The 16894-nt window shown below is 34.6% G+C and overlaps 1 protein-coding gene across 22 annotated transcripts in view; it reads right to left on the bottom strand.

The window, feature by feature from the left end:
- Positions 1-381: 381 nt before the first annotated feature.
- LOC107274736 (inositol 1,4,5-trisphosphate receptor) overlaps positions 382-16894 on the bottom strand; it is a 37436-nt gene continuing 20923 nt past the window's right edge. For 6 of the 22 annotated variants that reach the window (XM_025091880.1, XM_025091884.1, XM_015754181.2 and 3 more), the window contains 41 exons: positions 16517-16843; positions 16295-16441; positions 15910-16211; positions 15733-15844; positions 15469-15644; positions 15254-15409; positions 15006-15156; positions 14780-14927; positions 14271-14297; positions 13538-13877; positions 13179-13344; positions 12841-13060; positions 12216-12757; positions 12035-12150; positions 11803-11938; positions 11467-11724; positions 11044-11058; positions 10132-10209; positions 9453-9573; positions 9236-9378; positions 9086-9121; positions 8627-8814; positions 8432-8543; positions 7882-7992; positions 6423-6540; positions 6100-6332; positions 5875-6016; positions 5494-5789; positions 4902-5411; positions 4693-4842; positions 4387-4579; positions 4166-4288; positions 3912-4084; positions 3666-3830; positions 3378-3558; positions 3208-3294; positions 2967-3127; positions 2719-2884; positions 2484-2644; positions 2254-2415; positions 382-2184 (listed from right to left, as the gene is read on the bottom strand). In XM_025091880.1, the coding sequence (XP_024947648.1) occupies positions 2104-2184; positions 2254-2415; positions 2484-2644; positions 2719-2884; positions 2967-3127; positions 3208-3294; positions 3378-3558; positions 3666-3830; positions 3912-4084; positions 4166-4288; positions 4387-4579; positions 4693-4842; positions 4902-5411; positions 5494-5789; positions 5875-6016; positions 6100-6332; positions 6423-6540; positions 7882-7992; positions 8432-8543; positions 8627-8814; positions 9086-9121; positions 9236-9378; positions 9453-9573; positions 10132-10209; positions 11044-11058; positions 11467-11724; positions 11803-11938; positions 12035-12150; positions 12216-12757; positions 12841-13060; positions 13179-13344; positions 13538-13877; positions 14271-14297; positions 14780-14927; positions 15006-15156; positions 15254-15409; positions 15469-15644; positions 15733-15844; positions 15910-16211; positions 16295-16441; positions 16517-16843 (7230 nt within the window). In that variant the 3' untranslated portion in view covers positions 382-2103. The remainder of the gene's footprint in view (positions 2185-2253; positions 2416-2483; positions 2645-2718; positions 2885-2966; positions 3128-3207; positions 3295-3377; positions 3559-3665; positions 3831-3911; positions 4085-4165; positions 4289-4386; positions 4580-4692; positions 4843-4901; positions 5412-5493; positions 5790-5874; positions 6017-6099; positions 6333-6422; positions 6541-7881; positions 7993-8431; positions 8544-8626; positions 8815-9085; positions 9122-9235; positions 9379-9452; positions 9574-10131; positions 10210-11043; positions 11059-11466; positions 11725-11802; positions 11939-12034; positions 12151-12215; positions 12758-12840; positions 13061-13178; positions 13345-13537; positions 13878-14270; positions 14298-14779; positions 14928-15005; positions 15157-15253; positions 15410-15468; positions 15645-15732; positions 15845-15909; positions 16212-16294; positions 16442-16516; positions 16844-16894) is intronic. The other 16 variants (XM_015754180.2, XM_025091882.1, XM_015754182.2 and 13 more) reach the window with 16 other exon arrangements.

A 16894-nucleotide genomic window follows, 5' to 3' on the forward strand; every position in this document is an offset into this window, starting at 1 on the left:
GGTTAAGGGCGCGAAATGGGCCCCTCCTCGCCCATTTCCGTGAGGTCGTGCCTCTCATGAAGGGGAGCTACGACCCATCCGTGGCCCCATAGAGGACCGTGTTTTTTTTTTTATTGAGGAAAAAGTTAGTTAATTTTTCTATTTCCGGTTAGCCCCACTACACGTATACACTACCAAAAATGCTCTTTGCCAGATTATTACTCGAAGGACTCTATCTGCGATAGTTTCGTAAAATTCCGCTAGCGGGCCTGTAACGAAAAGTCAAGACATGATTTTTCATGGGAAGCATTTGGAGGATTTTTGTTAATTCCATAAAACTCCAACTGCAGAATGCATCCTCCCATTCCAAATATGTTTAAACAAAAGAATTAATACAAACAATTAAAAATCAAATATTGTTTATTTAAACATAACACAGCATATTTATCGTGTACACTAAAAAAAAAATTAAGCTCCTACTTCATAAGGTACGGTCGTACACAACTTAGTAGTTGGTTGATCAGATCTATTTAGAGATTCGCAACAGCTAATCGGTAACGAAATTTGGCACAAATTATTAAACATATGCAAAATACAGTGTGTTGTTGAGATTAAGTAACACCATGAAGAATTAGATATAAAACGACTAAAAATTACGATGTGTCTTGTATGACATAACTATTTGGATGCTCTATTTACATTACTAGAAGGTCTGTTCGTGACGATGTACGCGTAACATCGCAATGACATTTTAAATACACTATATGGAGTAACGGCTTTTCCGTTTTTCATCTCGCGACATTAGCGTGTCGTTCGCAGTGTTAAAAATTAATATGATGCTTTCCGTTCAATCGCTATACAGAAATAATTGCAGCTAAATCGTAACTACACATAAAAAATGATTTTAACCAGTATCGTGTATCCATATGTTGACTTCAGAAAAGTTAACAGCTAATGTCGATAACGTTTACGTAAAATATCTTTGAAAACGGAGGAAAATGATAACGAGCAGTAAAACGTGTATAAGTAATTAAATATATAATCGTCTAATGTATATACGTTTATAATAATTCGTAAAACATGACAACAACGTTCTTATGCATTTGCGTCATTACTTTTTTTTAAATGTATTCGTTAATTCTCTGTTATTTAAGTTGTCCTTCGGAAATCAGCAAAACATAATGTCATAATTAACATGGACTAATGAGCGCAATTCAGAACCAGTTCAAAAAGTCGAAATGAGTTTTTAGTGCTTTACACAGAATATACAAATGATTGCCTAAATTCGTAATAAATCCTTTAAAAAAACGATATACCACGGTGTTGTCGGTCGTATCGATTTCTAAAACTTTTTTGAAAATATTGAAGATTTGATAATTTCTTGGTCTTTCGGATATCACGCGCTGTGGCGACAGCGCATTAAATTCTACGACATTTACAAAAGAGTGATTTTCTTTTTTTTTAATTCTCACCGCTTCATTGTCACGGTGAAATTCGAACTTTCATATGGTGAATCTATCGCAGGGATTTTATCCGTCATTACTATAAATTATTCTTAAGTAACGCGTGTTTAAAGTTAACATTCCATTCTTAACATTATAACAAGTTACTGTACTTGACTTTCGTATAACGGAAATTGCACGTTTACTTATATTCGGAGTCGTAACATTTATGCACATACAGGGTGATGCCATTAGACATATGAATAGTATAGTCGGTAAGATTCGTGGAAAGTATTCATACACGTGTAATCATTAATTGTATTCGTTTTGTTCCAAACTTATTTAAATAAAGCTATGACACCCGTAATGACGTACAATATCATCTTGCGGAGCAAACTATTACTCGATAATAATAGTCTACGCAACAATAGACAAAGAGAGTTAAGGACGATTCGATGAAAGAAAAACACGCGACGGACACCACCCTATAGAAAACGATATTTCCAACTACTAGGAACAAAACCGTACAAATGCCTCTACTCATAATCCTATCAATCAACTTGTCTTTAAATGCTTCTTAATAACTCACGTATGCAATCACGCAAACATTTAAATATCACCTTGGAGTATGGAGATTGAGATTCGTCCACGATACAATACATATTGTGCCACTCCATACATTTTATGCGGGCGTATTTTGAAGGTATGCCGAGGCAGAATTCAAAAGTCCAAGCCGCTGTTTTTGCTTTCGTTGTTCCGTCATCTAATGGAAAAATCAATGATAGGTATTATTATTTGATTGAATGAGAAATTTAATAAATATATTTTTTACCTGATCACGAAGTTCGGTGAGTTGTTGAGACAGGCACTTGACCAATTGCTGAGTAGATTCCAACTGGGATTGCAAACTCCTTAATTCAACTTGTTCACCCTCGCCTTCGTCAGCGGCTAATGATTTGGCTCTTAATCTTGGGAACCAATCCAAATTGCGATCCTGTGAAAGTACATAGAGCTTAAAGAAATGAGTATCGCTAAGATTTTCCAAGCTCTATGGACTATTACCTTAACCATTGCGTAAACGTAGGATTCGGGACCGGTGAATTCCGTGGGATCTTTTACCTTTACTAAGACAATGAAATAAAGATAATGCCACATATTGTGCTCATGTTTAACATGCTCTTCGAATGAAACTGTCTTGTTGTCGAATGCCGATCTATTTAAACCTGTAAGTATATATTAATGGCAATTAATTATATATTACATAATAATCATATTCAGTGGCTATTTCGTTACGTACCGCAAATGAAACATGTGTTCTTTAAAATCAATTCTTTTTGTTGCTTCTCTGATCTTAGATCAGCAAACGTGTCGATGATCACACCAAAAATCAGATTTAGAACGATAATAATCACTATGAAGAAGAACAACAGGTCGTAAACGACTCGGGCAACGAAGAGAGGTTCCTGAAAAACAATATGAACGGGTATTGTACGATTGAAAGTTATAAAAGATGGAAGGAGAAGTGATAAGATTTTTTACACTTACAGCGCTAGAAGGGGCTCTTAGTATGTCTCCAATGCCGCCTCCATTTCTCAAGCCTTGATTTAATGTAGTTACGATGCACATCACTAATGAGTCACAAGCGCGTTCCTTTAATTCTCCACCAACGTTCATCACCTCGGCGTCGTTATTTTTCTGCTGGCTCGCTGTATGATTTGAATTATTAATATTCATACTATAAAACAAAAGTATAGTACAATTTGTTTTTTTTTTTAATTATACATACCTTCCCGGGCGTATCGTGATATAGTCTCAGTTGCATCACAATTTGCACTGTTTTTCGATTCACAAGTACCTCCTATTTCTTCAGGGGCTGAAAATATGATACATGATTATTTTTTAAAGTTCTTATGTTTTACAGGTGTCAGTTGATTATTGATTTAAGTAAAAACTCACGAATGAACTCTTCGTCGACGCTAACCAAAAAGTCATCTTTGAAAAACATATAACCGATAATGGAAAACATATAAACTAGAATCAGTGCAAGAACGGCTGTTAATATAATGGACCTTCCGTTCCGCGTGACTGATCTTATCACATTGAGTAAAGTCTCTTCACGATACACGACGTCGAATAGCTGAAATAGTGTTTCCAGATGAATTAAATGAATTTTTTTCATTCTTTTATAATTAAAGAAGCAAGTAACAATTATCAAGACATTTAATTAAAAATTGTATTACTTACTAAGACTGAGTAGAAGAATGGATGCATACAGATTCCAAGAACACAGAATATAAGGTAGCACATGTGATATAGCAGTTCCACGTTCGTTAAGATTTGTTCTACACTCTTGCTCAAGGTGCCCTGATTTCCTATTATGCTTATTAGATGAATTATTTTTAAAACAACCTAAAGAGATACCATTTTTATGTAAAATATAATTTTCCATGTTTATATAATCTTAATATGGCTCTTAATTATCTTGCATACCGTTAAAAAACCAAGTAACAATAGTGTTGGCTCGGGTCCTATAGAGAATATGAGTCTCAAAATTGTGGATGCTACTAGAGTACGTATACCTGATTCTCGAGGTAACGTAATCACAATTGCAGCCGATGATATCATAACTGTCCATATAAGGCCAGACAAATGTGGCCCAAGTTCTAAAAGAGATTAGTTATAGAATTAAAATCGTTTCATATAATTTACAATCAAATTGTTTCATGTATTTATCTTAAACTTACTAGGTACTGAATCAACAAACGGATAGAAAAATGCCACTATAAGATTTATAAGAACTGCACAGTTGAATAAAATGTTGCTCCATAGTGACATGTAACTGCTCACCCAGAACAACATTGGCTGCCCTGAAAATTGTGGTAAGTTTACAAAGTTTTATTAGTTGCTTAACTCAATTCTAAAATTATACATGAAGAATAGAATTTTTTTACAACAAAGAACAAACCTCTTAGTTTCTTCTGCCATTTCATTTCATTAAACATATCTTCGGTTCGTTCAAAAAAGTCTGAGACCTTGGACCCTTGATCATCGCGTTCCGATGTATTTAAAACTCTTATTTTCGTATCCATAGTAATAAGTTCACAAATCTCTGGTATAGGGAAAACTATTTGCTCCAGTGTTCTGTCGTTTCTAACAATCTAGAAAATTAATGATTTCTAATTAACAAACATCTCATCAGAGACAATTTTTCTCAATGAATGATAGTCATTTAAAGTAAATGATATGAATCAATAGTTAGAAAAATAATTACTTCAATTTGAGCTGTATGTGTGGCATAATACTGAAGAGCTTTGTTCGTTTTTGGATCCGCGTTTGCCAAATCGGATGGTTTCAACATTGTCGACAATTCTTTGTTGTGTTGAGCCAATTGATGACACAAGATATAAATGTTATGTCCGACCTGAAAAAAAAATAATAGTATAAAAATCATTGACGTTGATCAAATCGAATTACACGTACCTCTTTGGGTGATACTATTTCATCCCCATCAGTTGACGAGTCATCGGTATCGTCTTCATCGTCCAATGATTCTTGATGAAAAGCTCTGCACGCAACATCAACCAACTGCTTGGGATTCATATTGTACAAAATTCTCTCAGCATTTTCACTATCTCCTCTGCTTTCCATTATAGCAAGCAACAGCTTACTGGCATTGTTCTTCAGTTCCAGGACCAAGTCCATTCTCGTTTTACCCAGGGGATTGATATCATTCAATATCAAAGCAGTTATGATATCCAAACCGTTCGATTCATGAGTAGCTATACAGTTTTGATTATCGTGGCAAGGTCCTTGACAATATTCAGTTAGAGTTTCTAGAGTTTGATTTATCAATGCGACATTGTACTCATTTATATATAATCCAAGAAGTCCCAGACCACCAGTCGTGGAACCACAAATGCAATCTAGAAACATGAGTGTTTCGGATACCAAATTGAAGTTCGTTTTGTTATTTTGGTTACGAAGAAAATTCTAAAGAACACCAATAAAAAAGGACATGAATACAGAGTTTTATGTTATTGAAAAATGAGTATTATGACAACAATTAAACTACCTGTAAGTCGCGATTATGATTTTCGCACAATAATTGCAAGAAGCGCAATATTGGCTGCATGACGAGAACCTTGGCACTGAGTTGAGCTTCGTCTCTTTCAACGGTACCACCAGTACGGTGTCTTTCCAATTTCTCAGCCAACATATCCTCCAAAGCACAGCCCAATGCTGCATTGTTGGATGCATCCTCGCCAGATGCAATAGTACGTACAGATGCATATGCTTGTGCAGTAGAAGCTGCAGCTTGATTTAATTCCTCTCGTAACTCGTCAGTTATTACAATTCCATTTGGTTTCCCTGATATTGAAAAGTCCAGAAACACTACGTACATAATTTCAATCACAGTTAACATCAAAAGTTGTACTCAGAGAGCAAATCATACCGGAAGTTCGTTTTCTTGATACTTTCTCCAATTCCTTACTCTGCTCTTTATCCTCGTGCGCTTTCGCAGCCATGTCCGACGTGTTCACAGTGACAGTCGATTTAATTTCCTGTTGCGAGTCCTTCATTTTGTCATAAAATACCTGAACAACATCGTCACTGTTAAATATATGCGAATCGCGAATATTGTATTTTTCTTCAATCAAAGTTGAACTTAGTTATGTACCTTGAAGAATGATTGGCTTAGATCACCACCCATCAATTTAGTAAAGACGCTTTTTTGTATAATGGGATTTCCTCCTTCTAATAGTGCTATTCCCAATTCCACAGCTTCCACGAATATGCTGGGTGAGTGGACACTTTTAATTACCAATTCCACAACCAAATCCGAAGCTCCTTCTCTATCCAGATGACTTTGAATTTCGTGCAGGGTACGACCAGCCCGACTCAGCATCTTGGCTAGGATTTAGATAAAAAAAAAAAAAAAATTAATGACGTAATAGATAATTCGTTATTTATTATCATTACTTCATTCCACAATAATCATACCTCCTGGACCATGAGTAACAGCTGTTGTGCATGGTACTCCAATTTCTACAGTCTCTGGCTTCTGAATGTAAGATTTTCCGAAATATCGAATCAATAAATTGTTTCTCAGCGCGTCACCCTGTATAAAATGAAGAATATTAGAAAATGTTGGGATATAGGGAAATGCAGTTAGTCACGATGTACCAATACTGTATACAAGATAATAGTAAATTTGTGACCGTTTATGTTAAAGATAGTATTACATATGTGGATACGTTAAATTGTGTATGTTCACATTCTTTGTGACACGTGGAATTATACTATTCTAAAATAAAGTAAAAGATTATATACAATTATGAAAAAGTTGACATAAAGAAAATTTAAAGTAGCTGTACAAATTTGAAGGAAATACAAAACAAGAATTTATGTGTATTCGCATTGACGACCAAGATTATACAATAGTGGTAGACATTAATAATTTTGAATTTCAAAGTTACATATAGATCTGATGCATTTTGTCATAATGTATTATATTTGGTGCTAGTTACGGTACAGTTATATAAAAAATATAGTGCCTTTGGCAACGTAGTGTAAAGCAAAGATAGAGTAGTGGCAACAAATTTAATTATTTAAATATCTGCAATGAATACATAACTATTTCATAACTATTGTGGAATCTGTACAAAATTCCAAACATATATTCTTCTACCGTTTACGTAATTCGTTTTTCCATAATTACTCTGCTACTCTAACAATATAATAAGGCTGGGAAACATACTATAGGATCAAGTATATAAATCATAAGTAGTCAAGATATTGGTACATCAGGTTTTATTGATATATTATACTCTATATAAAAAATTGTATTTAAACTGTACTCTGATAATTATATATATCAAGTTACTTTATACGTAGTATATATAACAGAGCACAGGGAATAATAATGCATCCTGTACACAGTGTTTCAACAAAGGAACATACTATATGATATTGATTTACTGATTCTTTATATACAGTGCAGATTACTATTGGTCATAGGTTATCAGATGAGCGTTTCATTCATACTTTTAATATTAGCCGTAATTAAACAATAGGATTTTTGCTCCCAAAGCGCTGCAAACCAAACAGGCATAGATGCTGATGAATCGCGAGTGTGATGAGACATGCGTGATTTAAAGGCTCATGCGTTCAAACTTTTTTTTTTAATAGCCATTTAATGAAAAAGCTAAGCCGTTCAGAAAAATGTTTAGGCATGATCGTCTGAATAAATAAATGGGTTTTCAATATTTTTCTAGCCGTCTTTTATATGGCGAAGCGAACGATTTTTTTCGTTCTAAGGTTGTCTACTACAATTTTCATTATCTTTCTCTTTGGTACTACTATATTGATCGGGAATAGGACGATCTAAGCAGCTTCTCATGTTAAACTCGTATACGGTCGTGCCTAAATAGAATTGTTTCTGGCCATTATAATTCGTTACCCGTTGCTGTTGCGTCATTTCCTGAATCTCTGTTTGATCATTGGAATCTGTTGCAACACGCGACTCCGTCTCCTTTTCCGGATCTGCCTTTTGTGAGAGATCCTCAATTTCCTTTTGCAGCATGAAAACACTTTTACCTACAGATCTATTCTACCAGAACTACTCATCCGCGCGTCCAAATATTCGTATGACTTGGCTCATTGAAAAAGCTTATTAGGTAGAATATATATTGCTCTCATAGTAGGTATTAGCAAGCCAAGAGAATTTCTAATTGCGTACCGATCATCTATAGTGCTCCGAATTGCGAGACATTCAGTTTTCACATTAAAATAAACCAGATTAGTTAACTCAAAATTTGCGACGTCTAGGAATTTGCTAAATTAAAAAAATTAATCTTCACTGCAATTTATCACGTTAATCAATGTCGTCTGGTTTTATATTAAAGATACCAAATGCCTCTATGCTACAATGCTGTGAGTATTCGTATTTCTGTATGATCGATGATTCATGTAATTTCAACTTCATGCACGGTAAATTTATGTAAACTCACTTTTTCACCGTATTCCGGATCTATGGCCATCATCTCTCGAAGCGTCCTCAGTACTTTTACGCATAGTTTCTCTTCTTTCTCTTCCAGAAGCTTCTCCGTGTGTTTTATCAATCTAGAACATTATTAGATAGTTCAATGTGTAACGAAACCTTTTATTCCATTCTAAATGCTAGTGTATAAAATTTAAGAACTTACCGATGAATGAATCCGCCATTTTCGCAACGTTTTCGCGCGTCTGTAGATGTCGGAAATAGCAATTCTGGACGATAAAGAATATCAACCAGTAAGGATAATTCCGATTGTACCAAAGGTTTCAATTGCTCTTCCAATAGAGACACGATATCCTGTAGACCTTCGATAATGCTGCGATCTAGTCTCATTAGCTGTTAAAAATCAAACTTAATTAGAGATTAGACAATTTCTTAAAATCAATTATCAATCACGTTGTAAAATAGTATAATATACATATATATATATATATATATGGAATTATGTACATTGTGTTGTGCATTCCTACTATGTATTATTATACATAATTGTCTCTCACTGTACAAATTTTATTTAAAATGTGTTATAAACGAGTCTATGGTTATATGCACAGTCAGGTGCAATTGTGCCAAGGGAATATTTATTTCCTGTTAAGCAATTCATTACCTCATCCCTAATGTCCCAAGAGGAAAATAGATCGTTCTTTGCAATTGAAAAGATACATGTGTTAATGAGTTAAAGAATTCATACTGTATAGTATATGAAACACAAAGATAACCAATGTAAAGTAAAATTATATAAGATCATACACATTACCTGGCTTTGGCTTCTTTCCATTTTTGGCTGTTTGGCAGCCTGAAGCCATTTGCTGGTTTGTCTGCTGAGCATTGCAGCTTTGTTAAACATGGACGCAACTTGACTTTCCAGATCCGTTGGAATTGCAATGCTTCTTCCTTTGGCTGATGTACAAATGTTAATATTAATTAATTATAAACGGAGAAAAAACTAATAAATAAAGATATTTTATACTGACCAACATCGGATAACGTTCGTATGCAATTTTCAACGGTAAATCTTTGTCCTGCATTGAACCACGTACATTGGGACACTTTAACAGCTGCGTGTAACAATTGGACGAATATCGGCTGCCGTGTCTGTATAAAATAAATGAGAGTGATGTAGGAAATATAAACGATAATCGAACATTGATATACGACGTACGAACAGCAAATGACAAGATGCACACGTAAAAAAAAATTATGTAGAATTTATAATTTACTTACAAAAAAATCGTATGTTCGCCAAACGGGCAAGGCATGGAAAAATACAAAATCATTTTGGATGGCGTTTGATATTAATATCATAAAATAGTAAATTCACCATAGAAAAAAAAAATACAGTTTTACAATTTACTTCATGATTAATCCTGTTCATTTATACATTCGTCTATTTATGTTACAGCATAAGTAACATTGCTTTTGAATTCAGTAGTAGAAGAAAAAAGATTTACTCATAGCCATGTGTACAATACCATTCTAGTATTCAAGATTCGGTTTGAACTTCTTCCAATCAAGTAACTTCTTTTTTTTTCATACCCATAAATGAACTCTCGTAACATTCTAAGTGGTATTTGTTATATTATTATGTAATTAATGCTGCATTCAAATTCATGCAATTTAAAGTAATAATAAGCAATCAGGCATAGTACTCACACAACCAGTAAGATTATTATCGTTGTGGTGATCACCCTCCTTGGGACGCCAAAAAAGTCTAGCCTCGTGCAGGTGTTTCTATTAGTAAACCATATACCGCCACCATACATAGAGCCCATCGACCGGTAAGCCAGTTTGATCGAATGACAGAGGACCAGTTGACACATGCCAAAAAAACACACAACATGCCACTAATGCAAACCAGGAATGACCAAACATACATCAAGTGAAGACATTGTTTTAAGGATGATTCAATGACTCATTTAACATGAGCGTATATTGCAATGATTCAACTATGAATGACAGATGTGATCTAACTACGACAATTTTAGCACACTTTTATTTGCTGACTTAACTAATAAAATGAAAAACACAAATTACCGCATTTTGCGAATTTATCGATGTACTAATGAATCTCTCAAGTAGATAGCACTTTTTCACATCCCACAAAGCACCCCCAACCAGCGCGTTTTTTTTTTTCGTACATTTCATTAGCTGTTTGAATTATAAAAATATATGCTTTCCTCTTGAACGACTTTGATATGTGCTTGGTTAAATGATACGTAATTGTTTATTAGCATGCGAAGCTAATAATCATCGAACGAGATGAGCATTTGTTATACTTTGTGTTTGAAAATTGCGACTTTTTTTTTAGTTTAAAAAATTTAAAAGCACGTTAATCTCAACATTACATTAGACATTACTTTGGACTGATTACTTAGTCTCATTATAACATTTTATTCATTTTAATATTTTGATTATTACGATAAGTTATTTATGGTGAACATATTCATATGAGACTACTGTAGTACAATATTTGTTCCTAATGACGTAATGACTTTATCTTCAATACTAATGTGCACCATTGTACTTCTAATCTAATCGGCTAATTTCTGCTGTCTACTAATTTACCTCCAATTCGAAGTACTTCGATTGTAATGTGAAAGAAATATAATAAGTGATTATTTAAAACAATGAACGAGTAAATGAAAAAATCATGTAATTTTATTCAAACAATAAAATATTCTTTAAAGAGAAAAGCAATTCTATATTAACATGGAATTCGAAAAGTTTAAGTGCCTCGAAAAAGTAGTAGCCCATGCATCTACGCGAACAAAACGTTTCAATTTAAGAATTAGATACATAAAGTCATATTCCCTCCTGCATCAGATAAAAATCTATTGCAAATTTTAACGGATAAAACCAAGTGAACCATTCGTATACATGACTAAGAATGACAAAGCAATTTTCAAAAGAGTAATATATCAATTAACATAACAAAGACCGTCACCCTTTAATTAAATTATGAATTAAAACGATATATAGGTACTCTACCTGGACAGTTGTGCTTTGATCCGAGAAAGGACTGCTGAAGAAGGTGGTAATGATGTTCATTAAACAATTGGTGACGTAATTCTCAAGAGCCGTATCAGCATGACGTCGATCATGCGTTGAAGTGGCAACCAGACCCATATCCACTATAAATGACTTTTCGAATAGAGACCACATATGATTCGAAGTATAAATTTCCTTCATCTCAACCTCGGTATCGATATAGCAGTGATTAAGGAAATTTATGTATGCCTCTTTCACCTGTTGATACATTCACATTTTATTGCATTATAAATCAAATGTGAGTCACATTTAATTTATTATAAATCATCGACGTACCTCTGGAATGCAGTCTTGATGGGATACCATAGCGACAATATCGTCCAATGGCAAAAGACTGTGACATTTTATTTCAGTATTTACATTCTTGCCCATTGTGCAGCATGCCAATAGTTTGACAAGTTCCACGTGATACCTGAATACAAATGAAAAATAAGTTTAAAGTTTTAGTAATGAGTTTTCTCGATAAAACGAATATTCCATATTTGAAAATATATATGCATTTACATACTTAAGAGGACTACTTTCATCCATTCGGTGTCTCTCAGACCTCATCATCTCAACAAAATGATTGAACGACGCTCTGTCGTTATAAAATACCAAGACATCTTCTCCAGCTTGTACAAGCTAAAAGAATGTTTGAAGTAATCATTAAGATTGAGAATTTGTATATAATGAACCCTTTAACTTACCTCCTGCATAACCATTTCCTGACACTTTCGTATAAATTGATTTTCGGCCTTGACTATTGTTTGCAGAAATTTTAAATATTGTACATGCCTTCCATGCGTCTCGATGCAATGTACAAAATGTTGTATCACTTTTGCATTAACTTCGTTGCAAAGTGTTGAGTTGTCTTGAAAGATGCTGCACACGGTCTGTGCTTCTCGTATGCCCGGATTTAGGAACAAATCTAATTGTTTGTGCAACAAAACCTGGTTCTGTTGATTACCCAAGCAGAAGTTTTGTAAGAAGTCATGTGCAAGACGCATTAGCTCATTCATTCTAACATCTTCCTTTGAGTCAAAAGGTACTTGGAGTAGGTCTAGCACAACTGTATGTACTCCAACGTTTCGCAACAATCTTTGCTCGTGTTTCCGTGGCTTCGTTGGACCACCTGGTATTGACTGGATACATAATTTATTCATACGGATCAAAATCTGTTGAATCTTTTTATACTCTTCAGCTTGATCTGCTAGTAAAGGTGGTCCAACATCCAAGTCAATTGCAGATCCTGTGAACATCGAAGCAACAAGCATTTGCAATACAGTACTTGAACTTTTTATAATAAAAAAGCAAACGCAATCGTCAATAAACCTTTCTTGTTGTCAGATGATAACTGAGGCGGTGCTTTACGTGGGGTTGAATTTTCCTCTTCATCCTCTTTGCTTTTTTTCTTTTTATTCCCATGCTCCTCCGTTGCTTTTGACTTGTAAACCCAAAGCTCAGACTTTTCGACGGATTGTCGTAACACATCTAGATCCGCTTTTATTTGCTTATACGATTCTACGTCACTGTCAGAGACTAGAAGTTGAACCTGATAGACATTTACATTGTTAGACAATACTGAAACGTTTACGTATAAATCACAAATAAAGATTTTCAGGAAATAAAAATATTACTTAATACAGCCCACGAAGTACGAAGCGACTAACCTGTTTGAAAGCTTGTAACACTTCTTGGCGCTGGCTGAAGTGTCTGAATAGAAGATGTAAAGCTCCAGAAACTAGTGGAGGATAATCGTGCATCGCCAAGTGAAGCAAAACACGCAGGAAAGTTCTTCCTCCTTGACCATCAAGGTCCAGTGCAACACATTCCTCACTAAGCAGGCATTAGTAAGAAGAAAATATTGAACGCTGTTATTAATTCGTAAGAATTTCTAAACAAGTTTTAGATTTTATTCTAGCAAACATTGAAGACATGGAATAAAACGCTCAATATAAATTGAATGTTTTTACTTCACAAAAACTACAAAAAGTATTGTTTTTTCAATACATTTATAAAATTAATTTACCTGCTCCCAAATATTCCTTCAGCCTGAGTTCCTATTAACTCTAAATCTATACCCTTCTGGCCAAGACTCACGTCACCGGATGCTCTTTCCGTCTCATCAAACTCCTGCTTAAATATGCTGAGCAAACAGGAGATACGATAATCCAGTCGAACGTCTGAAATGAACTGCAGTATCTCTATTATCTTCAGTTTCGTATCCATCACTAGTGGATATTCTTTTTTTAAAGATGGCTTTGGTCTCGGTGCTGATGTTCCAGTCAATACTTGTCCAGCTGATCCAAGTGTCAAGCTTGTCATCACGGCTCCCATATCCCCAATGCATCTCAGAACTCCACCTTCAGCTAATAAATGAAACTCTATAGATGTTACCTTACTAATTAAAAATGATGATTTCAAATATTTATAATTGAAGCTATTTACAGACGAAACGATGAACAAAATCATTTATGCGGATATGTGTATATAATAATTTGATGTCTAATGAAAGAAATAATAATTTATATTCAAGGAGTGATTTTTCCATGAGGACATTTTCTGTGTCCTTAAAATATTACAATATCGATTGAAAGAGATTCGTAACAAGCAGGACAAGTGAAACGGACTGTGAAATATTTGTATTATCTACATAAGGAACATGCTTAGGTGTACCATCGGCTTATCACCAGGTGTTAAAGGTATTCTATACATAAACTAGTATTACATTAGCTACGATCAGCATTGGATTGCACAGTTACCTGTTTCCTCCGAATCCACAGATTCAGCTATGCGAAACGTGCAAAAGGTACACTGGTTAGTTAGAGAATATTGTTAAACTATTTTAAAGTGTAATATCGTTATACGTAACTGTTCGCTGGATGAAAAAAACATTGAAAAAATATCCAATTTGTAGAGTTCAATTATGACGAAGATTACCGTCAGATGCAACTAAAGCAAACGGCTCATAAGAGGCACGCTTATACATTTGATCATGCAAAAAGGACTTGTAGTCTTTTCATAAGAAAGTCAATCTTCATTTTGTTACTCAAATTTAACAGTGTTCTATATGAAAATACAATTAAGGAATATCAAAGAATTTTTCTTATCTACTTAGCAATTCACCATCGATGGTTTTAAAACAAATATTGATCCTATTTAATTTACACCTGCGTAAGAATTTTATTTTGACAGCTGACTGACAATAAGAAAATAATCAACGAAATAGTTTAACAGTATCGTAGCAGCGGGAGGTATTAGTATAACTTACAGTCAATTTCACCTGTGGGTATTTTCCCATCAGAAAAGTCACTCTCCGAAACGCAATCCAATATACTGAGTAACGTTTTCGTCAATCTCAAGAGATCACTGAAGCTATAGAATCCAAAGTAAATGAGATCCCGTGCTAGCTTAACGACCTAGGTAAAAAATAAAACATTTTTATTCCCATTGAAAGCCTAAGCGAAACCAATTGAAATGTGTGCACCGAGACTTACTTCAAAAGTGAGTTTATTTTGTTCCTGATCAGCAAAGGACCACATCTTCGCTACGACGTTACAGAGATAATCTTCAACGAATATAATGGTTGAACTAAATCTTGCCCTAACAGCTTCTTTGGTTTGATCCGGCATTTTGTTCGTGTCATAGCTAATAACGAGCAACGTTAAAGTTCGAATGAAGCATTAAGAGTAATTAATAACATTCAAAAAGAAGAGCCGTATTATTATACATTAATATCACTCACTCATTGATGCTCATTTTCGAAGGAATCTCAGACCAAAGCCGTGCATATTTGACAGGTGTCACAGGTTCTTGAGGATCTCTATCCACGTGGAGATGCAGCATCAAACGACAAAATGATGCTCGTAGTTCGTATGGTACTGTTTCATCTGACATACATCTGAAAAAAAGTAATAGTTAGAACAATGGCTTAATATTGATGGACTGAGTAGAACTTACTTGAGAATCAAATCAATATCTAAGTGAGGTGACAAATTGTTGAGTGCCAAGTATTGTCTATTCAGACACATGTTACTAAACAGATTCAATTGATGCCTGTAGTAATCAAGAATCGCAGCATCTTCCACATTGCCAAGTTTGGCACCCTTAGATAATTCACTGAGTGACATGGATTTCTGTAAATTAAATATTCCAGTTCGTGATGTGTTTTTAATTGTTAAAGAAAGTTATACGGTTTGTTCAATTAACTAATTTGATACCCACTGTTCCATCGTTCCACACTAACAAAACCTCGAGTTCTTCTATGATTGTTATTGAAGATTCTTCGTCCTCTCTTTCGTCAATGTCCTCTACCTCAACGTGAGTGTTCATTATCCTGATGGCAAATTTATAATTGATAACTGTAACTTGTTTTTTTGGTACCTTTTACAAGAGCCTCACCTAGTATCTATCAGAATATCTTTGTTCTTCTCACTAAGCACACTCTTGCAGATCAACTCTTGAGTAACGGCAATCGCTTTCTTATTAGAAATGCACAAATCTGACAGATAATCCAAAAACCTCGATTCCCAATTATGCATATTCTTCCTCACAAGACCAACGAACGTCTCGATCTCCGCAGCCGTAATATGTTTCTCCAACAATTTTCTGTTATTGTGTAAAAGCGCAGTGATGGTATCCTCTGCCAAAATATCATAGCCAATTTGCTTTTGCATAAACGCAAAATGTTTAGCTATATATTCCTGTGAAAATTAAATAAAGATATCATTTAGCAAATCAAAAATGAATAAGATGTATTTTGTGGATGTTACCATATTATTATTACCTGATTTTTCCTATAGTCTTGTTGTGACAACCTAAGTATACGATAACACAAACGAAACATATATTTGTATGGTGCGTGCCTTGGATCGTTGAGTTCCTCTATCCTAAGAAATGGTCCCTCGCCTTTGGCAGATTCTAAGAATGGTGCCTAAAATATACACTATGAATAGATAAGCGCCGCGTCAATTAATTTGATACTATGCACCAGATCATTTTTTTTTACCTGAAGTATTTTAAATAACTGGCCCAAAATATATTGTTCACGGAGTAACTTCTGTCTATCTCTAACGGCATTGGTAACAATCAATTCCAGCGCTTCGGATTTGTTCTGCTCGTTCTCCAGACCTGCTATGAAGAACACTATGTCTTGTAACAAACTAGTGACAGCTCGCCTCTCGTTATGTGATATTGTTCCCTTCTCCAGCTTGCCGCTTATCGCTGCCAAAACTTTACAAGCATCGTTGGCAAAATCGAGATCGCGAACCTCCACAGGAGACACAGATCGCAGTGCGAAAGCTTCCTTATCCTCTTTACTAATGGCACAACCGACCTTAAGAAATTAACACATTTTATTAATGTATACATATTATGATAATTACTT

This window comes from Cephus cinctus, unplaced genomic scaffold (assembly GCF_000341935.2).
Source record: "Cephus cinctus unplaced genomic scaffold, Ccin1 Ccin1_scaffold0101, whole genome shotgun sequence".
In the NCBI taxonomy this organism is placed as follows: domain Eukaryota; kingdom Metazoa; phylum Arthropoda; class Insecta; order Hymenoptera; family Cephidae; genus Cephus; species Cephus cinctus.